This window comes from Prionailurus viverrinus, chromosome D1 (genome assembly GCF_022837055.1).
Source record: "Prionailurus viverrinus isolate Anna chromosome D1, UM_Priviv_1.0, whole genome shotgun sequence".
NCBI lineage: Eukaryota > Metazoa > Chordata > Mammalia > Carnivora > Felidae > Prionailurus > Prionailurus viverrinus.
Window position 1 is genome coordinate 113,164,267 of NC_062570.1, and position 21,818 is coordinate 113,186,084.

A 21,818-nucleotide genomic window follows, 5' to 3' on the forward strand; every position below is an offset into this window, starting at 1 on the left:
CTGGACGGTGGGAGCCCCGGTGGGCTGGTGGGCTGGCAGGAGGAGCGGGGGCGGGGGCCAGCTCAGGGCCTTCTCCCTTGACCCGCCCACTGGGTTCCCTGGGCCCAGGCACAGAAGGAGAACTACCGGCAGGAGAAGAAACGCGCCACGAAGCAGCTGTTCAGCGCCCTGACGGACCCCAGCGTGGTCATCATGGCCGACAGCCTGAAGGTAGGCCAGACGGGCGGGCACGTTGTCCCAGTCTCGGGCCTTCCCAGGGGACATTGCAGAGTCACCCAGGAGGCAGTTGGGCATGTTTGTTACTGTGAGTCTGGATCAGTGTCCCGTGGGGGCCCCAGCAAAGGACCACAGGCTGGGGGCTTAAAGACAGGAATGCGTTCTCCCCCAGTTCCGGGGGCTGGCCCCTGAAATCCGGTGTGGACAGGGCCACCCCGCCCCCTAGTGGGGCATCCTTCCTGCTCCCCAGCTTCTGGGGGGCTCCAGGCAGCTCTGGGCTGTGGCTTGCTGATTCCAGCCTCTGCCTCTGTCTTCACGTGGCCCCTCCTGTGTCCGTGTGTCTGTGTCCAAACGTCATTGAATCAGAGCTCACCCGGCTCCAATGTGGCCTCATGTTCACCCGCTGAAATCTGCAGAGACCCTGTGTCCAGTTGAGGTGGGGGGGGGGGGCTCCTGGCCTGTGGATGGGGGTCCCAGGATGCCACGAAGCCCCGTGCTGGGGTGCGGGGGAGGGGAGGCCGTATCACAGCCTCACGGATTGGGCTTAGAGTCTGTGTTTCGATGGGGGTGATGGTGGTCCCTCAGCTCCTGGGACTTCTTTCTGCCCACCCTAAGGTGGCGGGAAAGCTGCTGAACCCCGGGGTTGCCACCAAGGACCCCCGAGACAGGTGTACCAGCACCTGGTCACCTGCCTAGGACTTGGGCCGGCATGGGCTCCTTTTGGCCCCCCACAAAATAAAAAATTAGGCGCTACAGTGAAATTCTTCTCTGGAGCGAGACAAGAACTGACCAACTCCAAAATTTACAAAGCTGACCATCACAATAGTCCATCGGCTGCTGGGTCCTCCGGGGCGGGGGGAGGGGCTCCCATCTGGCCTTGAACCTCACCCGGAAACCTGCTCCTGGCTGCAGCGCTTCATTTCTCTGGATTCACTGTAATTTCTGAGCTCCTCGCCCACCGCCCAGCTCCGCCCCCAAGCTGTCCGGGTGCCCCCGGGGCGCCGCCCCCCCCCCCCCCCACAGCCGTGCCCCTCCCCGCAGATCCGCGGGACGCTGAAGAGCTGGACCAAGCTGTGGTGCGTGCTGAAGCCTGGCGTTCTGCTCATCTACAAGACGCCCAAGGTGGGCCAGTGGGTGGGCACCGTCCTGTTGCACTGCTGCGAGCTCATCGAGCGGCCCTCCAAGAAAGACGGCTTCTGCTTCAAGCTATTCCACCCGCTGGACCAGTCCGTCTGGGCCGTGAAGGTACCTCCGGGGGGCCCCAGGGCTCAGGGGGGTCGGGCCCCGGGAGGAGCGAGGCCCCGCGGGCGGGCCGAGTAAGAGACGGGCGCCGAGGGGCGGCCAGGAGCCTAATCTCAACTGCTCTGTGGGCCCATCGCCACCCGGCCGTGGGTTAGGTCTCTCGGTGGCCGGGGACCAGATGCGGCCCGGGCGGAGCACACGGCGATGCGCAGAGGCTGAGGAATCGGGCCGTGTGAGCCGCTCCTAGCCCAGCCCTCCCTGCTGCACCTTCCTAACCGGGAGGCTGCCCGTCAGGTTGCCAGATAAAATCCAGACTGTCCAGGTACGGCAGGATTTCAGACGAACGCCCAAATGGTTTTTTGAGCGTAGGTATGTCCCAGAGATTGCAGGGGGTGTACTTCTGCTGTGAAAAGCTACTCATTGTGTCGCTGAACGGGCACCCTGAACGTGCACGTGCCGATCACGGCCACCCGAAGACAGAACTCCAGAGCCGCAGGAGAGCCCAGGACCGAGCCGCGGGCCCCTTCTCCTCTTGCTGCCTGCTGCGTCCGCGTGGCCGGGGGTCTGGCCCCACCTGGGGGACCTGAGGCCGCGTGTGTCTCAGTGCACGTCTGCGTGACCCCTCGTGACCCGCGTCTCTGCCCGTGCCTGCGTGTCCCCTCGGCTGACGCCGGCTCTCTGTCTCTCCAGGGCCCCAAAGGTGAGAGTGTGGGCTCCATCACACAGCCCCTCCCCAGCAGCTACCTGATCTTCAGGGCCGCCTCAGAGTCCGACGGTGAGTCCCCCGCTGCCCTGTGGGTCTCCCTGGTGGGGCCCCGCCTGGAGTGGGCGCCCCGGGGGCATCGCAGACCAGGTACACGCGGCCCCTGCCCAGACCCTCCCGCTGCCGCCCAAGCAGGACGCAGGCAGATGTCACAGGACAAGCCCGTGTTACCTCTCGGAGGTAACCTCTCGGAGCCTCAGTTTCCCCAGGCCAAAACGTGAATACTGCCCGGCCACCCAGTTGTAACGACCACCCAGTGACCTTATTTAAAGCAACCAGATCGCAGCTGCTGAGCGCCACGCACATGCCAGGCCCCGTCGAATCAGCAGGTTCTACTGTTTTCACCTCCGTTGACATACGAGGAAACTGAGGCACGGGCACACTGTCCCCAAGGAACCCCTGAGGTCTGGAGAGCCATCCAGTTTCCTGGGCTCCCAAGTGCGGCGCGCGTTGTTGGAGCGCCCTCCAGTGGCGGCTCTTGGGAAATGCAGCTGCCCCTCTTTCAAGCCCTCGGGGCCCAGAGCGGTAGGGGGGCGGGGCTGGTGGACGTTGTCCCGTCCACACCCCAGGAGGGACCCCCTCCCCCCCCCCCCCCCCCCCCGTGTTCGTGGAGCCCGTGGTCTCAGGGGAAGGAGAGCAGCCCACTGTCAGACAAGGCAGATTGGACTAAAGCGTGAGCTGGGTCCCAGATGGGCGGGGGCGCCGTGAGCAGGGAGGGACCGTGTCCACAGCCCCTGTGCGTATGAGGGTGGGCTTTCTGGAGGACGAGGAGGGGGCCCGGGAATGGGCCTCAAAGGATGCATAGCATTCGGGGTGTCTGGTCCTTTGTGGCAACGACGAGGCGAGCCCCGAGCTCAGCAGGCCTCGGTGTCCCCACTCTTTCCTGCGGGGGCTGCTCCCGTGACCCCCACCTCTGCCCCCAGGGCTGGGCGCTCGGGCTCCCATCAAGCCTGCAGTGAAACCCCGTAGGACCCCGGGTGCCCCTGTGAGAACCAGGGGCCGCCGTCCCTGCAAACCCTCGCCTCCCAGTCCCGGGCCCAGGATGCCCCCCAAAGGATTCTGTGGGTTTCAAAGTTAGGGAACAAGAGTCACGCTCTCCGAGAGGCCACACTTTGAAGGCCCAGACTAGGGAGGTATCGTCACTGTCCTTAATCCCACGCCTCGAAGCCCTGAATCTTTTCTCGGAATAACGCTTGATCACGTGATGTGCGGGCATAGACGCCCTTGTGAGTGGGAAGGCCGCTGTTAGTAATCCCACCAGGACACTGGGGGTCACCTTGGCGGACAGGCGTCCCCACAGCTGTGAGCGCCGCCTGGGACACGCGAGCGCTGTTGGTCTCACCCGCTGGCAGCCTCCGCCAGGAAGGCAGCAGGGATGGAGGGCGGGTGGATTGGGCCGGCTCTGCCTCAGGGCCACCCTCCCTCTGGGACGCCCTTGGCTGCCTGCCACGTTCAGCAGCCCCCTCCCCAGCCTGCCGCCCACGGTCCTGGCCTGTGCCGTGGGCCAGCGGGAGCCCCGGGGCCCCTGAGGCGCACCCCTGCCCCCCAGGCCTGGGGCAGGCGGCTGTCGTCAGGCAGGGCCCCGTGTGCGGAAGCTGCAGGTGCCTGGGTCTTGCTCAGGTGTGACCTTGAGGGAGGGAAGGGCGTCTCCCCCAGTCGGGCGGGGGCTGGCCGCCAGGCCCCGTCCTTGTTCACGTCTGCCACCCGCACTCGCCCACGTGCACCTGCGTGGCGGGGGCACCTGGGAAGGCTCTGCAGGGGGGTGGGGGACGCACAGGGGAGGGGCCCTTCCCGGGCTCGCAGTGGGCTCAACCCCCCTGCCCCCCGCAGGCCGCTGCTGGCTAGACGCCCTAGAGCTGGCTCTGCGCTGTTCCAGCCTCCTGCGACTCAGCTCGTGCAAGCAGGGCCGTGACGGGGAGCCCGGGTCCTCGCCGGATGCGTCACCCCCCTCGCTCTGCGGGCTGCCCCCCTCGGCCACCATCCACGACCAAGACCTGTGCCCGTGAGCAGGGGTGCGGTGGGCAGGGGTCAAGCCCCGGTCTCCGGCCTGCTGGGGACCCCAGGACCCTGGCTGTCACCGGGACTCACACGCGGGTCTCCTTGTATGTGGGGAGGGGGGCAGGCACCATGGAGGCCTGGCCACCAGACCCCGAGGTCAGGAGGCAGCCTCCTTCACCCCGACTGGGCCCGGGGGCCTCAGTTTCTTCACGTGCACACTGGGTTAGACCCGAGGATGCGGGTGCAGTGCCGGCAGCGAGCCGCGCCCTGGGTGGGGGCGCCCGGGCCGCACCCCTGACCTGGGACCCCCGGCACGCCCCTCCCTTCCAGGCTGAATGGCTCCTCCCTGGAGAACGACGCTTTCTCAGACAAGTCGGAGAGGGAGAACGCAGAGGAGTCGGACAACGAGGCCCAGGACCACAGCGGAAAGACGAACGAGAGCGGGAGTGTCCAGTCGGAGACCCTGGAGGGCCTGGCGCCCGGGGGGACCACGTACGTGGAGCAGGTCCACGAGGAGTTTGGGGAGGTGAGAGCCCTCCCCACCTGGGCGGCCGGTGTCGCCCCGTCCCCTGCCTCCCCGGAAAAGACAGAGGCCTCGGTGCCCGGCTGGCCCCTGGACGGGAGATTGTAGTGCCCGGGGTGGGAGTGCTGGGGGACCAGACCAGACCAGGGTGGTGTCCACGACCCAGAGAGAGCCAGGGGGCCGTGAGGACTCTGCTGAGGGTTTGGGAAGACCCTGGGGGGGTTAGGTGGGGGCCCGCCGAGGTCCAGCGAGGCCTTTAGAAAGCCAAGGAGTGGGGGGAGAAACCCCGAGCCACTAGGGAGGAGCCTCTGTCAGGAGGCCGACAAGGGCGTCTTGGTCCCGGGCAGCCCTGGAGGAGGGCCAAGGGGCGGGGCTCAAGACACATCGGAGGAGGACGGGCAGGTCCCAGCCCGATGGCGACTCACCTTTGAGGCCGGCAGCTGGGGGTAGGGTCAGGGCCATGACACTGGGGGAGATGCACGTGAGGGCCCTGGGGCCGAGAGCGGGCAGCCCGAGGGACCCTTCAGAGGCCCAGCACAGACGAGGCTGGGCTCCACAGAGGGACCCGGGAGACCTGGCAGGGGCCCCAGGACAGGTGTGCTAGCACAGAGAGGCAAAGCAGCTTGTGTAAGGCGGCCCAGCAGGGTGGAGACAGATACCGATCCTGCCTCCCTCGGGGTGGCTGCCTTTGGGCCACAGACACACACAGCCCTGAGTTCACGGCCCGCCTGTGCTGTGTGAGCTCAGCTGTGTGAGCTCGGGTAAGTCGCCTGTCCCCTCTGTAACGTGGGGACGACCGCAGTGCCGGTGCCCAGGGGCCACTGTGAGGAGTAAGTCTGGGGAGAAGGGGTGCAGGGGCTGCCTGGGTCCAAATCCAGCTCAGGGCCTCATCGGGGCTCAGGGGTAGGCAGTTGAGGGGACCCCCCCCCCCCCACCAGCTGAGTCCAGATCCGCCCCAGGCCAGAGGCATCAAAGGCTGAAGACGGTGGGGTCCCCGGGGAGGGATGATGGGCTAGACTTCCGCCCGGGCTTTGTGGGACTCCCCCGTGTCCCGGCTGTACTGCCCCGTCCTGTGAGCGCCCCACGGAGCTGGCCACGCCTCCGTGACCCTCTGAGACTCTGCCTGCCTCAGGGTTTGCTGGTTGGCGTGGACGGCGAGGTGCAGTCACCCGACCCCGCTGCCCAGACCCAGAAGGACAAAGCCCTGAGCCCCCACGCTCTGTCTCCTTGAGTGTGTTACTGGGAAGGACAGGCGGGGGCCAGGGCGGTCCCCACCCGGCAGTGTGACCCTGGACCCTTATTTTTAAAGGAAGCGCAGGCCCAGAGCACCCCCCGCACCCATGTCTCCAGGCCACTGGGAAGATTGAATGGGCTGGGGTGGGGTCTCCCCGTACCCACCGCGCCTCCTGGCACCACTGGGTTTCAGCAGCCAGGGTGGGCGGGCTCTACCCCGCGCACAAGTCGGGGGTCGCCCAGACCGAGGGGAGGGCCCAGGTCGGCCAGGCTGGCAAGGAGTGGAGGCAGACAGCAGCCAGCCTGGGCCAGCACGTGCCCCTCTGGGTTGGGGTCGCCGGAGAGAGCAGGGGGCAGACCGGGTGAGACAGGCCGGCTGGGCTGCCAGGGGCCAGACCGAGGACGCGCACGTCCCCCGGCCAGAGCCGGCCGCCCCTGTCCTGCCCCCGTCCCCGCTCCCCCCGGGAGGCACGGACTGGGGGCCTGACCGCAGCCTCCTCCCCCCTCCACCGTTGGCAGCTGGGCCAGGCCTCCCAGGTGGAGACTGTGTCCGAGGAGAACAAAAGTCTGATGTGGCTTCTGCTGAGGCAGCTGCGGCCGGGCATGGACCTGTCCCGCGTGGTGCTGCCCACCTTCGTGTTAGAGCCTCGCTCCTTCCTGGACAAGCTCTCAGACTATTACTTTCACGCCGACCTGCTGTCCAGGTGAGCGAGCAGGGGGCGCCCCTCCCACCCGTGCGCACCCGGAGACCCCAGCCTCCCTCAGCCCCCGGCCCCTTCATGGATGTTTCTGGAGGGGCCCCGGGGTCTGGGGCTGAGCTCAGCCTCGTAGCGGGCCCCGTGTCCAAGACCGGCCCCAGGAGGAGCAGGTCGAGAGGGAGGAGGGCGGGCAGGCTGCCCGTCAGGTCAGGGCCGGAGCCATCAAAGGTGAGCGTGGGGCCAGCCCCGAGCACCTTCTGTGTGTCCCGAGCTCTGGGCGTTGGTGCCCTCAAGCCGAACCCTGCAGGCTGTGGAGGCTGGAAAGAGGGAGGCTCGGGAGCTGGGTGAGGGCGGGCGTACCCGGGAGGGCTTCCTGGAAGCAGAGGCGCCCTGCCAGCCCTCCAGCCAGCAGCACCCTGTCTGCCCCAGCATTGTGCTCACCCCGGCACTTTCTGGTTAGGTGGAGAACCGGATTCCCTGGGATTCCCTGTTGGAGGGCGGGCAGCTCCCCTGCTTCGGGGCTGGGCAGGACGGGAGGGGCCCGGTGGCCCGTGTCCAGCCAAGTGGATGGAAGGTGGACAGGGCAAGAGGGTGGCCTGGGGGATCCCGGCCTGGACTGAGGGGCCTCTCCGTCCTGGCACAGGGCCGCCCTGGAGGAGGACGCCTACAGCCGCATCAAGCTTGTACTGCGGTGGTACCTGTCAGGCTTCTACAAGAAACCCAAGGTCAGGGCCCCGGCGGGGAGGGCGGGCCCAGTGGAGGTGTGGGGCTGCGGGCCCCCTGCTCTCACTGCAACCCCAGCAGCCCTGTGCTCATCAGAGCCCGATTTGGGTTCTCAGAAAGGTTTCCATGACTCCCAAGATGATCACGAAAAGCAGGTCCCAGGGGTTCCTTGAGGTGCAGGGGCGACAGCCCCTTTCCCAGCACCGCTGTGTGTGGCCGCTGCGTCTCTCAGACCTGGAGGGTCCCGCTTGGGCCCTTCGGGGGATTCCGTGGGACACGGGCGTGACCGTGTGGTTCTGGTTCTGCTCCTCCACTGCGCCCAAGGGGAAACTGGGGCTCGGGGGAGGGGAGGGACGGCCCCAGAGTCACACAGCAGATCCAAGGTCTCTTAACTGCCTCGGGGCCCTCGGCAGGGCGGGGTGCGCGCCCACGTGGCGGCCCTGGGTGGGGCGCTGCTGGGGCAGAGAAGGAGCGTCCGTCTGGGAGGCTGGCCAGGGCAGGACGGGGCGCCGCAGGGGCGGCTCCGGGCGGGATCCGGGCAGCTCGGCAGAGAGGAGCGGACAGGAGGCTGCGGACGGGGCTCAGACAGGCGGGGCAGGCGTCCTCCGAGGGCATTTTATCGCTCGTGGAGCGATTGCCTCCGAGGGCAATAAATTGCCCTCCGGTCTCCGGGGGGAAGTGCATGCATGCACACACACACGCACATGCACACACATACAGGCACACGCACACACGTATAGGCACGCGTGTGCACACATGCATGCACATGTGTACACACTCACATGCATACAGGCACACACTGACATACACACACGTGCACACACACGCACAAGTACAGGCACACACATGTGCGTGCGCGCACACATTCCTATGCACACACAGACACGTGCGTGCACACACGCACACGTGCACATGCTCACATGCACACGTACATGTACACACACATACAGGCACCCACATGCACACATGTGCACACACACGCACATGCACACAAATACAGGCACACACGCACACACGTATAGGCACGCACGTGCACACATTCACACATACAGGCACACACTGACACGCACACACGTGCACACACACAAAGTACAGGCACACATGCACACACGTGCGTGCGTGCACACATTCCTATGTACACACAGACACGTGCGTGCACATGTTCACATGCACACGTACACGTACACACATACAGGCACACACTGACACGCACGCACGTGCACACACACATAGTCACATGCACAAGTACAAGCACACATGCACACACGCACACACGTATAGGCACGCGTGTGCACACAGGCACATACACGTGCACACACACACATACAGGCACACACTGACGTGCACACACACACGCACAAGTACAGGCACACACGCACACATGTGCGCGCGTGCACACATTTCTATACGCACACACATGGACACACACATGGCCACATGTAAGGCACGCACATGTGCGTGTGCACACACATACATGTACACACACGTACAGTCACCCACACGCACACGTGTGCACGCACACACACATACTCACAGGCACACACGTAAGGCACACATGTGCACACACACATGGACAGACATAAGGCACACATGCACACACTCGCAGGCACACACGTACACATGTGCATGCACGCACACATTCCTATACGCACACACATGTACACACACATGGCCACATGTAAGGCACGCACATGTGCGTGTGCACACACATACATGTACACACACGTACAGTCACCCACACGCACACGTGTGCACGCACACACACATACTCACAGGCACACACGTAAGGCACACATGTGCACACACACATGGACAGACATAAGGCACACATGCACACACTCGCAGGCACACACGTACACATGTGCATGCACGCACACATTCCTATACGCACACACATGTACACACACATGGCCACATGTAAGGCACGCACATGTGCGTGTGCACACACATACATGTACACACACGTAGTCACCCACACGCGCACACACACATACTCACAGGCACACACGTAAGGCACACATGTGCACACACACATGGACAGACATAAGGCACACATGCACACATGCACACACTCACAGGCACACACGTACAGGCACTCTCACACATGTGCACACACACACTCACATACATACAGGCACACACACGTGTGTGCGCACAGAGGTCTGCTGGATGGTGTGAAGGGGTGGCCAGCTGCTGCCGATCCGATGAGGGGGTCCGAGACCCGGAAGGAGGGCTGTCCTGAGCGGGAACTTGTTCCCTGCTGCAGCGGGGACGAACCTGGGCCGTTTGCGGGAGCAGAAAGGTGGTGAGCGGGGTTGGGGAGTGGGGCGCAGGGCTGGGGGCTTGGGGTCCTACTGAAAGGGTCAGCAGAAGCCACTGGGGGCTTCGAACAGGCTGTGTGCCGATTTCACCCAAAGTCCAGGGAAAGCGTGACCTGCTCAGGGTCTCCGGTCCCCCTCGGAGCCGGGGACCGGACAGGACACCTCATAGGCTGCCCCCCCAGAACGTAAACCATGGGCAAAGCGTGTTCTCCCCAAAGCGGAAGTGGGGCGCTGCCCCCAGGTGCTGGTGGCCAAGCAGGCCGTCCCTTGTAGGGATGGGGGTGGGCAGTGGGCAGCCCCCCAGGTTGTCCCTGCGTCCACACCCCGTCCCGCTTGGGCCCAGTTCCTCACGTGCGCCTCCCGGTCATTGCCCGCAGGGGATCAAGAAGCCGTACAACCCCGTCCTGGGGGAGACCTTCCGCTGCCGCTGGTTCCACCCCCACACCAGCAGCCACACCTTCTATATCGCAGAGCAGGTAAGGCCCGGCCGCTCCCAGGCGGCACGCCGGCCCGTGGTGGGCACTCCGACCCCAGCGCACATTCTTGGCGGCCCCCCGGCCGCCGTCGGGATCCTCCCGGGAGCTGCAGTCGGGGACAGGCCCCGGGACAGCACAAGGTGCTTCCTCGGGAGGGGACGGCCCACCCTGACCCCCCGGGCGCTCTGCACCGACGTGGGGTCTCCTCCGCTTCCCTGGGCAGCGGGACTGAGGGCCGGGAATGGCCAGGAGGGATGCGGTGGGGCAGCGGACGGGGGCTTCTCGTCAGGAAGCCGGGCTCTGCCCTCCCCGGGAGGACTGTCCTCTGTCCTCTGCCCGCAGGTGTCCCACCACCCGCCCGTGTCCGCCTTCCACGTCAGTAACAGGAAGGACGGCTTCTGCATCAGCGGCAACATCACAGCCAAGTCCCGGTTTTACGGTGAGGGGGCTCCCCTGGGCTGTCCCAGCCGGGGGATGACGGGGCCCCCTGGATGCGGAGGTTCCCAAGACCGCACGGGGTGGCCGGCTTTGTCTCCCTCCCCACGTCTCCGGGTCAGGGACCACGTGGGTGGTGAAGAGCTCGGGACCCGGAGAGAGGCAGGGTCCGTGCAGAGCCCGGCCGCCCCTCAGCCGCAGGGAGGGCACGTCCTGCGGGGACGCTGTGAGGGTCACGGGCAAGGACCTGTGCCAACAGGTGCCGTCTAGAGCTGGGCTGTCTGGTGCGGCACCCCTAGGCACGTGTGGCTCTTTAAATTGATCAAAATGAAGTTTTAAGAGCAGCTCCTCAGTTGCCCTGCACTTGCTCTGTGGCCCCACGTGGCTGGTGGCTTCTGTCTCCCCAAAATCCGAACAGAGTAGGGACGCCTGGGTGGCTCGGTCAGTGAAGCATGTGACTCTTGACTTGGGCTCGGGTCATGATGTCACGGTTCGTGGGGCGCCTGGGTGGCGCAGTCGGTTAAGCGTCCGACTTCAGCCAGGTCACGATCTCGCGGTCCGTGAGTTCAAGCCCCGCGTCAGGCTCTGGGCTGATGGCTCGGAGCCTGGAGCCTGTTTCTGATTCTGTGTCTCCCTCTCTCTCTGCCCCTCCCCCGTTCATGCTCTGTCTCTCTCTGTCCCCAAAAAATAAACGTTGAAAAAAAAAAAAATTTTTAATGATGTCACGGTTCGTGAGCTCGAGCCCCACGTTGGGCTCTGTGCTGGCTCTCCCTCTCTCTCCCTCTCTCTCTCTCTCTCTCTCTCTCTCTGTCTCTTTCTCTCAAAATAAATAAATAAACATTAAAAAAAAAAAAACCCGAACAGGGGGTTGGGCTAGTTTGCAAACGTTTGCAGCCTACACCCTGAAAATCCCCCCTTCGGTAACTGAAATCAACGTTAACGTGTGGCATCCGGGGTGGGCCTTTTCCAGAATCTGAGTCACAGAGAAGTTCAGTGACCCACAGGGTTAGTGAGAGGCCCGGCTGCCCCACAGTCACACAGCTGGAGGGACAGGGGCCTCTTTCCACCTGCTGGAAGGGAGCTCAGAGCCTGTGACTTAGGGGGTGGGCCCCCGGGGTCCTGAGGGTCCGTCTCCACTCACCGGTTCCCCCGGCCACATCTCCGCAGGGAACTCCCTGTCGGCTCTGCTGGACGGCAAGGCCACGCTCACGTTCCTGAACCGTGCGGAGGATTACACCCTCACCATGCCCTACGCCCACTGCAAAGGTGAGGGCTCCCTTTGCCCAGGGGAGCAGCGCCCAGGCCGGCTCCCTCGGTGCAGACGCCCTGGTCCTTACTGGTCGGTTGAGGGTGCGCTCAACTCTTCAGTGACTTCCTACCTGGGTGTGGGACTCCTCTTGGAAGACGTCTTCGGGCCCTAACACCCCGCTTCCTTCCTGGTTGGCCCCACGGGAGCGTGATGCTTCCTGCCATAGACCACGAGGCAGGCATTTCTGCAGGAAGCCAAGCTTCCTGCCAGTAGGAAACGGTGTTTCGGTATCACAGCTGCAAGCCAGACCTGCCTCTTAGGAGTGCTTCGTCATTGTCTCTAGGACTTTCCAGTAACTAAACAGTAGCTAATCTTGTTTTTTTTTTTAAGATGAAAATACATCACGAGTTTACGTGTTTCCAATCCAGATCCCAGACGTCAGACTTTTATTTAGCCCTGGGGACCGGGCACCTGCAACGTCTTCCTCCCTCTTGCCACAAAGCCCCTTTCTAAGTGACACCACCGCGGTCACCTTTCCTCTCCCACACCATGCACACCGGTCAGAATGACACTGACCACCCAGCCCGATAGCGTGACGGCCAGAAGTGCTCTGTGTTTTCACTGTGGTGATTGTTCTTATCTTGGCCTGTCTCCCTGGGGTCTGTAAAGTCCTGGGGACTGATTCCCCTGCAGGATCACACCACCAGGAAAATTCCCACTTGGTTTTAGTTTCATTTTCCTTTGGCAAATGTCATATTTTAAGTGCTTGTGGAAATGCAGTGTTTATCTGGTTCCAAAGTCTAAACCACAGGTGTAGTCAGAGGAGGCTGCTGTCTCGGGACCTTGTCCCCACCAGCAGAGAGGGGACCACCCCCCCCCCCCCGCCCGGCTCTGCAGCACCCCGCCCCACTTGGTGCAGGGCCGTCCTGGGCAGCACTCAGGTGTGCCCATGGGATTTGGGGGTTTCCCAGCCCTTTTCTGTTCCAAGTGGCTCGTCTCTTTTTTTTTTTTCTTCCACGTTATCCCACACGCCCAGGTGTTTTACAACCGACACAACACAGCTCTTGTCTTTAGTTAGAGTAAGTCTTCTGTATGGCCAGAAACGGAAGATTCATCCATTCCTAGGTTAATTAAGAAATATGTGTGTTACTTTAAGTAAATATGCCGGGCCAATCCCAGACACAGCCATGAGCGGCGAGGATGTAGGAGCTCACGTCGGGGCCCAAACTGCAGAGCAAATGATAGACGGCGATGTGCGTCTCGTGGGGGCCCTGGGAGCCTGGAAAGGGGGGGTCCTGGAGGAAGGCACCCAGCAAAGGGCAGGACATTCCCTGGACAGAGCAACTCTTGGGAGCACAAGCCCTGGGGGCAGAGACTCCGTTCCCTGGGGGCAGAGGGTCACCGAGGAGCCAGGTGTGGTCGGGCTAACGCTCCCCCTGACCGACTCCTCTCCATCCCGGAGACTCTGCCCCCAGGGGCCCCTGTCCTCTCCCCCACCCTGCCCCTTCTCCCCGTCCTGGGGTCCGGCACCGGCCTCCTCGGGGTCAGCGTGGCTGGGTCGGGACGACGAGGCAGGACCGAGCAGGGACTGCGTTTCAGGAATCCTGTATGGCACCATGACCATGGAGCTGGGAGGCAGAGTGACCATCGAGTGTGAGAAGAACAACTTGCGGGCTGAGCTGGAATTCAAGCTTAAGGTAGCACTGGCCGCCACACCCCCAGCCTCCTCAGGGCAGGGAGGAGCCCTCTGGTGTCCCGGGGTTTCTGGAGCAGATGCCCACGGGAGCAGGGAGCTGCCCTTGGCATCTCTGTGGCACAGCCAGGGCCAGGAGAGAGGAGGGGGTTCCCGCAGGCCGCACGGTGGGGCCGGCACAGGCCCAGACCCCTTCCCCTCCACGGGGCGCACGCCCTGGGGGCACCCTCGAGCTGAAGCTGAGGCTTGGGGTGAGCGTGGCCGCCCCCAGCTTTGGGTCCCATCCTAGCCTCCCACGTCCCGGGGGCGGGGAGCCTGCACCCTCATGAGGAACGGGCCTCCTCCTCCCCCAGCCCGCAGAGGGGCACAAGGGTCCAGGGGAGGCCACCGACCCCTCAGCAGCACTGTCGCGGGGTGTCCCCGCAGCCTTTCTTCGGGGGCAGCACCAGCATCAACCAGATCTCGGGGAAGATCACGTCCGGAGAGGAGGTTCTGGCCCATCTCACCGGACACTGGGTAAGAGGCTGGCGCAGGCAGGCCCCCGGAGCACGGGCACAGCCATGGGGCCAGCACCTCTGACCTTGCCCGGGCCGTCTGGGGCAGGACAGAGAAGTGTTTATCAAGGAGGAGGGCCGAGGAAGCACCGAGCTCTTCTGGAACCCGAGTGGGGAGGTCCGGGGGCAGAGGCTGAAGCGGCACACGGTGCTATTCGAGGAGCAGACCGAGCTGGAGTCGGAGAGGTGAGGCCTGCCGGCGGCCGCAGGACCCGGGACCCCAGCCCGCGGTGGCTGGGCAGGCTGCTGTCCTCCCGGTCGGCAGGGCTACGGTGCTTTGAGCTTGTCCCAGGATGTCACTGGCAGGGAGGGTGGACCAGAGCCGACTTCTCGTGACAGATGACGTGTCCCGCTGGGGCAGCTGCCGGGGGGAGGGACGGAGGGCTTGGGGACCCGTCACTGCCCGCAGGTCACCAGCAGCTCCACTGGGAGGACCCTGCGGGCGAGAGGTGTGAGCTCAGTGTGGGAAAGAACCATCTCATCGTGCGTAGTAAACAGCACCCTAGGGGAGAGAGTGAGTTGCCTGTCGCCGGAGGCAACCAAGTGGAAGTTGCTCTAAGCCTCCCCTCCGGTGCCAAGCGGGCGGGACAGCCCAGGGCCCCCGGCTCAGAGCGAGTGCCCTGCTCGCAGGCTCTGGCAGCACGTCACCAGGGCCATCGGCGAGGGCGACCAGCACAAGGCCACACGGGAGAAGTTCTCGCTGGAGGAGGCACAGCGGCAGCGGGCTCGCGAGCGCCAGCAGAACCTCACGCCCTGGAAACCGCAGCTGTTCCGCCTGGACCCCGCCACCCAGGAGTGGCGCTACCTGCACGAGGAGTGAGTGCCGGGGGGCCCCGGGGCCACTGCTCCACACGGGGCCCCGGCTGCCCTGGAGGGTCAGGGATGGGGGCGGGAGGGTCCTCCCGGGGCTCCGCGGCCGCCCTCCCGCGGGCCCTGCACACAGGCCTAGGCAGTAGTCCCCCTCTGGGGGCTGAGCTGGGGGGCTGAGGCTGGGCCGGGACGGGTCCCCTAGCCCCAGGGGCCACTGCCTCTGCCAACGGAGACCCTCCGGACCCTCCAGCCGCAGCCCCTGGGATCCCCTGAAGGACATCGGCCAGTTTGAGCAAGACGGGGTCTTGCACACCGTGCAGCGGGGGACCACGGCCCACCGGACCGCCTTCCTGGGCAGCCCGGGGCCCAGGCACCAGGTCAGCTCCCCCAGGGTCCCCGCCCGGGGTCGACCTCAGCGGCGGGAGGGGACCATCAGGCGGTGGGTGTGGCGGCCGCCCCCCACCCTCATTCTTACCTGCCCGCCCCTCCCCCTCCGGTATCCCCCCCCCCCCACCTACACTCGCCCCCTCCCAGCAGGGCCTCCTCTGGGCCCCCCATCCCCTGCCCTGCCCCGCCCAGCACGGCACCCGAGACGCCTGGGTTTGCAGGAGGCTGGGTTCACGGGGCAGCCAGATGTGCAGGGCGCGGTGCCGGGGGCTGCTGGCTCCTGGCCCGCTGCTCCCCGGAGGTGCCCTCTGTGAGGCTGACAGCCGATGAGGAAACTGAGGCTCAGGGCAGCCTGGGGGCCCGGTCAGGTGGGAGAAGGGGTGGCCTGCCGAGGGAGAGCAGGGAGAGAAGGCGGGGGGCTCCAGGAGGCGAGCAAGAGGTCTCCTGAGAGAAACCCCAGGGCGCAGCCCGTGAGGGAAGCCTGCGGTGTCCTCCACGGGTGCCACCCACCCCACGCGTCACAGAGTCTGTGAGAACAGAACGGCATCTGCTGGGCCAGCGTGCTCGCCGCTGGAGGCCGGCAGCCACACGGGCAGGACAGGCAGGGTGGCCCCAGTCTCCCCAGCAAGCAGGGGCCACGTCTCTCGCCGTCCACATGGCACCCCTGCCGTCGCCCCTCAGACCTGACTCGGACGGGCAGCCCCAGCCGCCTCCACCTGGATGCCCCCCGGGCCCCCCCCCCACCCTCTCCGCAGCCCCTCCGGCCGGCCACGCCTCGGCCGCCCCTGTACTCTGGGGAAGCATTGGGGGTCAGCCAATCCTGGAGGTCCCTCTGGACGCGTCTCCCCGGTGCCGGGGGATCCCTAGCTGTCAGCTCACGCAGTGAGACGGGACCAGCGGCCACGGCCGCTCCTTCTAGAGCCGTCCCGGCATAACCGTGCCGCCGTGTCCGCGGGCCGGCACATCCCCGGCAGGGCCCCTGGGGCTCAGCCGGAGCACGAGGCCGGCGGGGGGTGTGGTGGGCACAGGCGGGCCCCCAGCGGCAGTGGCTCTGCCTCTTTCTAGGGGCCCGGCCCACACCGGCGGCTCCGCAAGGCCAGCGACCAGCCGTCCGGCCATAGCCAGGTCACGGAGAGCAGCTCCACGCCCGAGTCCTGCCCAGAGCTCTCCGACGAAGAGGAGGAGGACGGTGACTTCATCCCCGGTGAGCCCTCCTGAGCTGGGTGGGAGGGGTCAGAGAAGCGGCTGCCCCAGCAGGTACAGGGTCCGCCTCGACCCTCCTCCCAGGGGCCCTCACACGCCTCCCTGAGCCCGGGGGCGGACGAGGGGCGTGGAGGGCAGCGGTCCCCAACCCTGTACTCTGGGCGGGGGGAGGGGGGAGGGTGGAGCCTCCCGTGGCTGGCAGGGGCAGCGTGGGGGGCGGGGCGGGGCAGTGTCTGTCCGCATGTGACCCTCCGGTTCTGCCCCTGTGTCTCTCCGACTTTGTCCCTGCCTCTGTGGAGGATGGGCTGTGCCTCAGCCGTTTCTGTGTCCCAGGGCTTGTCGGAGGCCAGCTGAGCTTGGCCAGGGGTGGGGGGCGGGGGGGGGACCCTGGTGGGGAGACCCTCGCTGCCCGTGCTTCTAATCCTCGAGGGGTTAGCCTCACCCGAGAGGTGCGGCATGGCCCTGGGACCCCCTTGCTGGCTCCCAGGACACGCAGCTCACCTTAGATTCCCCCTCCATCCCCTGTGCCCTGGGTCCCGTGACGTGTGGCCGGCCACCCCAGGCAGCGAGAGCCCGTGCCCTCGGTGTGGGAAGGAGGCTCGGCGGCTGCAGGCGCTGCACGAGGCCGTGCTGTCCATCCGGGAGGCCCAGCAGGAGCTGCACAGGTAGGCTTGCTCCCAGGGTCCCCGCCTGGAGAGCGCCAGGGGCTCTGGAATGTCGCTATGTCGCTCCGGTGCCAGAACCCTGAAGATTGGCCGGGGGTCTGGTGTCATGAGGACAGGACGAAGGCGCCCTGGGCGGTGTGGGGGCTGCAGGGGGTCCCTCTGAACAGGATGAGCTGGCGATGCTCGGGGGGCCCCTAGCTCTGTGCTAAAAACATGAATTGCAGGATGCCTGACATAGGGTGTAGGCTTGGAGGAGCCTGGGCGTTGAGTCAGTGTGAGTCAGAAGGCACTGCCCTTGGTTGGGGGGTGGGGGGGGGGAGGGGAGCATGGCGCCGGCCTGGAAGCAGAAAGGAAGCCGTGGGAGCAGCCGCCTGGCCCCACACAGGAGGCTGGCTATGAGGCATGTAGCCAGAGAATAGCTAGAAGTTTCCAGGCACACGATGATATTCCGAGGCCAGGGTGGGGGTCACTGTCCTGGGGCGGCCGTGACGCCGTGCATAGACGGGGCTCGCACCACAGGATGCACTGTCCCCCCTGCCGTCCTGGAGGCCGGATCCCGAGGTCCAGGTGTGGGCGGGGCCGGGTCCCCCCGAGGCCCCTCTCCTGTGTGTGGCCTGCCGGCCTCCCCCTGTGTCCTCACGGGGTGGTCCCTCCGTGTGTGTCTGGGTCCCGATCCCCTCTTCTTGCAAGGACCCCGGTCACACGGGATCAGGGCCCACCCCGGTGACCCCGTGTTACCTTAATTACCTTTTGAAAAAATCCGTCTCCAAAAAGAGTCACCTCTGAGGTGCTGGGCGTCAGGCTCCAACGTATGGCTTTGGGGGAGGGGGAGACGGCTCAGGCCGACGGCGGGATGGGAAAGGGGGTACAAGAGCCCCCCCTGCCCCAGCCGTGACCCCCTCCCTCCCTGGAATGTGTGTCCGCCGCCTCCGCCCTGCCCTGGGACCCCTGTGTTGACCAGCCGTCCGCTGAGGGGAGGGGAGGCCCCCCTGTCTGGGCCCTGGCTCAGCCTCCACCCCGTTTGCAGGCACCTCTCGGCCATGCTGAGCTCCACGGCGAGGGCCAGGCAGGTGCCGGCCCCAGGCCTCCTACAGAGCCCGCGCTCCTGGTTCCTGCTCTGCGTGTTCATGGCGTGTCAGCTGCTCATTAACTACGTCCTCAAATAGGAGCCCCTTGGGGACAACGTGGGCATCGCCCGCAGAACTGGGCCGGCCCCAGCCCTCCCTCCCAGGCACCTAGCACTTTAAGCCAGCCCGGGGGAGGCAGACAGACCCACAAGCACGGCCACTGTAGTCGGACGGGCCCGTGGGGGCAGGAGGACCGCAGGAAGGACCTGGGGGGCCATCCGGGCTCCCCCAGGGGAGGTGCTGACCTTTCCCGTGGGGCCCTCCACCCAGGGCCGGCCTTAACGCTACCGCCAAATGCAGCTTTCGTGTCCCCCCCCCCCCCCGGCCCGCTCACCTGGCCTGCTCGTTCTCCGGCGCCCACTCGCCCCGCGAGAGTGACGGAGGCGGGGGACAGGGCGCCCGCCCAGGCTCTGCACGGTCACTCCCCAGGAGGGGTGAACGGGAAGTTTGTGTGGAGCCACCTGGAACCACCAGGGGTCCCGGAGCCTCCCTCGTCCTGCTGCACAGTCCCTTCCTTCCTGAGCCCCGACCCGCGCTGCCCGAGGCGCACAGAGGGGCCTCCAGGGGACTCCCGGGCAGGCCGGAGCCACTCTGGAGACAGCGTTTGGATTTCATTCTGTTTGCTGTTTGGACGGGACCCCACCACACCCGCCAGTGGAACCCCCCCCCCCCCCGGCCACCTCCCACAGCCTGGGCGAGCCAAGGGGGGGACACCTGACCACAGGTGTGCACAGGCGTGCACGTGTGGGCTGTGGTGCACAGGCGGCTCCGCTGGCCCCGCGTCCCCCGGGTCGGGGAAGCCCAAGTTCGCCACTCTGCTCAGACTGCTGCACGGTCTCCCTGTTTTACACTTTTTTAATAAACGCGGTATTTTAGGCAGGCTGCAGGCAGCGTCTGGCATCCCGCCTCCGTTCCTCTGTCAGGTGCCGCCGCGGGCGTGTGCGTGTGCGCGTGTGTGGGAGCACCTGTGCGTAGAGGTACACACGGAGCCTTAAACTACGCTGTGGCCGTGCCGGTGGCACCGATGGTCTCGTTTTCCGGGTTTGGTCTGCAGGCTCTTGTCCCCGCACCTCCCGCCCAGGTTTGGGGGCGAGTCTACGCCCCTTATCTTGAAGTAAACAGACCCACATTCCGTGCTGTCTTCTTGGGGAACTTCTGGAAAGATGGGGGAGCCTTCCCAAGAGGAGACTTGGTGCCCACAGGGGCTGCCTGGGGCTGGAGGTGCCCAGGGAGGGCCCGAGGCCATGAGGATGGAGAGGAGGGGCCAGGAGAGGACGGGGTGCGGTTTGCAGGGAACCGTGGGAAGCAGGCCCACCCTGCGGAGCAAGGACGGGGGTCCCGTCCGCCGTCCGACAAGCCAGCTGAGGACATAGGTGGCCCTGCCCCCTCTAGGGAGCCACCGAGACCGTGGGTGACCCTGAAGCCCGTTTTGCCTGATCTCTTCCCCCCCCCCCCCACCAATAACCACCCTCTCCCCCTCCCTGCTGTCCCCAGCCCAGCCCTTGCTTTGACTCCTCCGTGGCCACCACCCCGGGTACTCCCAGCCATGAGGGCCGGAGTGAGTGGGCCCTGCCTTTGCTGGGACAGCCCAGGAGGCCCCTGAAGGAGAGTCTGGGTACAGCCAGCCACGGACCCCACGTGCCCCGGCCAAGGGGCACCTGGCCCACCCCTAGGAGTACATGGAGGGGAAGCGAGATGAAGGGAAAAAGGCAGGTAAGTGAGGGAGGCACCTCGCCCCTCCAAGCCTCTCCCCCTCGGTCCCCAGGACTGGGCGGGGCTCGGGCGGGGCTGAGGATGCCTGCCTGTCGCTGCCTGGCTCTGGGGTCGGATTGCCCAGGTGGAGGCCACCCCCGTTGGAGAGTGGGTGCCCTCAAGGTGGTCGCAGATGCCATGCCACGTTGCTCTGGAGACAGCGGGCCCGACCCACCCAAGCACAGCCTGCCCCCCCGCCCCTCCCCCGCCCCCCCAGCCTCAGAACCGCCTCTAGAATGATTTCTGCGTCCTTGGTGGGCCAAGAATTATTCTAGATCAACAGGGAAAGAAGACAGCGGACTCATCCCACAGAGACAGCTGGCCCGACATCCAAATGGGTGGTGACGAGGGCACATTGCAGCACCTTGAAATAGTAGAGACGTGGACGTGATGTCTGGGTCCACGGGGCTGGCTCTCGGGCACAGAGACGCTGGCGGTGATCTTCTAGAAAGATGTGGGTCCGGAGCGGCAGCTCCCATCCCTCCCCACACCCCAGACCCCCCTTCCTGGCCTCCTTGAAAACATACCTGGCTTGGCTCTCGGCCATCTGTGCCCGACTCGACCGGGAGGGAGCGATGATCCTCGCTTCCAGCCCTGCCCCCAAGGAACCCCAGGGCAGGAGGAGACGCGGCTCCCCCTGTGACACAGTGACAGCCACCTTACTGACCGCTCTCATCTCCTTGGATGAACTGCCAGCAGTTTCTAGGAGCAAGGTCTCCTGACAGAAGCGACCAGGTCCCCGCAGGACTGGGAGACCATCCCCCTCGCACCCCACCCCCAGAAGGAGCAGGCAGCTGCCAGTTCCCTCCTGGAGTGCGGGGCTCTTGTCCCGGACGGTTGTAGGAGGGTTAGGGGACCGAGGAGGGGGGTGGGGAGTGCAAGGGCCACGTTCTGTTCACCCCCCCCGGAGAAAGGGTCCGATTCCCACAAAAGAACCACCACCGCCCTGGTTCCCGGGCATCCACCCCAACAGCCCCCTCCCCAACTCCACGCCGTGTGCTGAGCGGAGAGGGCGGGACCGATGCGGGACACAGGGGGACTGTGGTGGCCACCTGAGCTGAGGTCACGGCCCTGACACTCGGCTGGGGGCAGTGTGTCTGCCCAGGAGGGACTCCCTGTCCCCTGTCCCTGTCACTGGAGGGGAGCCTCAGACCACTCATAGTCCCATCAAGGCATCTCACTAGCAGAGTGATGTCCCTTGCTGTGCCCCCTGCTGACAGCCTCCTCTCCCCGTCAGTAAAGAGGGGCAGTAACGTTGACCCCACCGCACCGGACCATCAGGTTTTTGTTTTTATCGCTGGTTAGTTCGAATACAGGGCAATGTTGGTTTGGGGGGTGGAAGTCGGTGACTCATCGCTTGCATGCAACACCGGGTGCTCATCCAGACAAGTGTCCCCGTTAGTGCCCATCCCCCACCCACCTCCCTCGACACCCTCACTCTGTTCTCTTTGAGAGTCTCCCCCCTCCCCCGCTTCCCACATGTTCATCCGTTTCGTTTCTTAAATTCCACGCGTGAGTGAAATCGCATGGCACTTGTCTTTGTCTGCGGACCGTCAGGTTTTGAACACGGGCTTGGAGAGTCAGTGTGCCCCCCCAAAGCTGCCCGCTCGTGTACCACCCGGGGGCCCGGCATCTAGACAATGACTTCAATATTGTTCACGAGTCGGAATCACTTTCAAATTTTAAACCCGTCTGTTTTGAAAAGGAAACGTGTGTCACCGCTGGGCGTGAAAACTCAGTACGGGTGACC

The 21,818-nt window shown here is 65.2% G+C and overlaps 1 protein-coding gene across 5 annotated transcripts in view; it reads left to right on the forward strand.

Moving 5' to 3' along the window:
- The window catches only part of OSBPL5 (oxysterol binding protein like 5), an 81,084-nt gene extending 61,884 nt beyond the window's left edge, over nt 1-19,200 (forward strand). For all 5 annotated transcript variants that reach the window (XM_047878199.1, XM_047878200.1, XM_047878198.1 and 2 more), the window contains exons 5-22: nt 109-210; nt 1,258-1,461; nt 2,149-2,233; nt 4,052-4,223; nt 4,550-4,745; nt 6,495-6,679; nt 7,317-7,398; nt 10,095-10,193; nt 10,536-10,632; nt 11,796-11,894; nt 13,477-13,574; nt 13,997-14,086; nt 14,174-14,310; nt 14,755-14,940; nt 15,185-15,311; nt 16,387-16,525; nt 17,087-17,189; nt 18,217-19,200. In XM_047878199.1, coding sequence (XP_047734155.1) covers nt 109-210; nt 1,258-1,461; nt 2,149-2,233; nt 4,052-4,223; nt 4,550-4,745; nt 6,495-6,679; nt 7,317-7,398; nt 10,095-10,193; nt 10,536-10,632; nt 11,796-11,894; nt 13,477-13,574; nt 13,997-14,086; nt 14,174-14,310; nt 14,755-14,940; nt 15,185-15,311; nt 16,387-16,525; nt 17,087-17,189; nt 18,217-18,355 — 2,340 coding nt within the window. In that variant the 3' untranslated portion in view covers nt 18,356-19,200. The remainder of the gene's footprint in view (nt 1-108; nt 211-1,257; nt 1,462-2,148; nt 2,234-4,051; nt 4,224-4,549; nt 4,746-6,494; nt 6,680-7,316; nt 7,399-10,094; nt 10,194-10,535; nt 10,633-11,795; nt 11,895-13,476; nt 13,575-13,996; nt 14,087-14,173; nt 14,311-14,754; nt 14,941-15,184; nt 15,312-16,386; nt 16,526-17,086; nt 17,190-18,216) is intronic.
- The last annotated feature ends 2,618 nt before the right edge of the window (nt 19,201-21,818 follow it).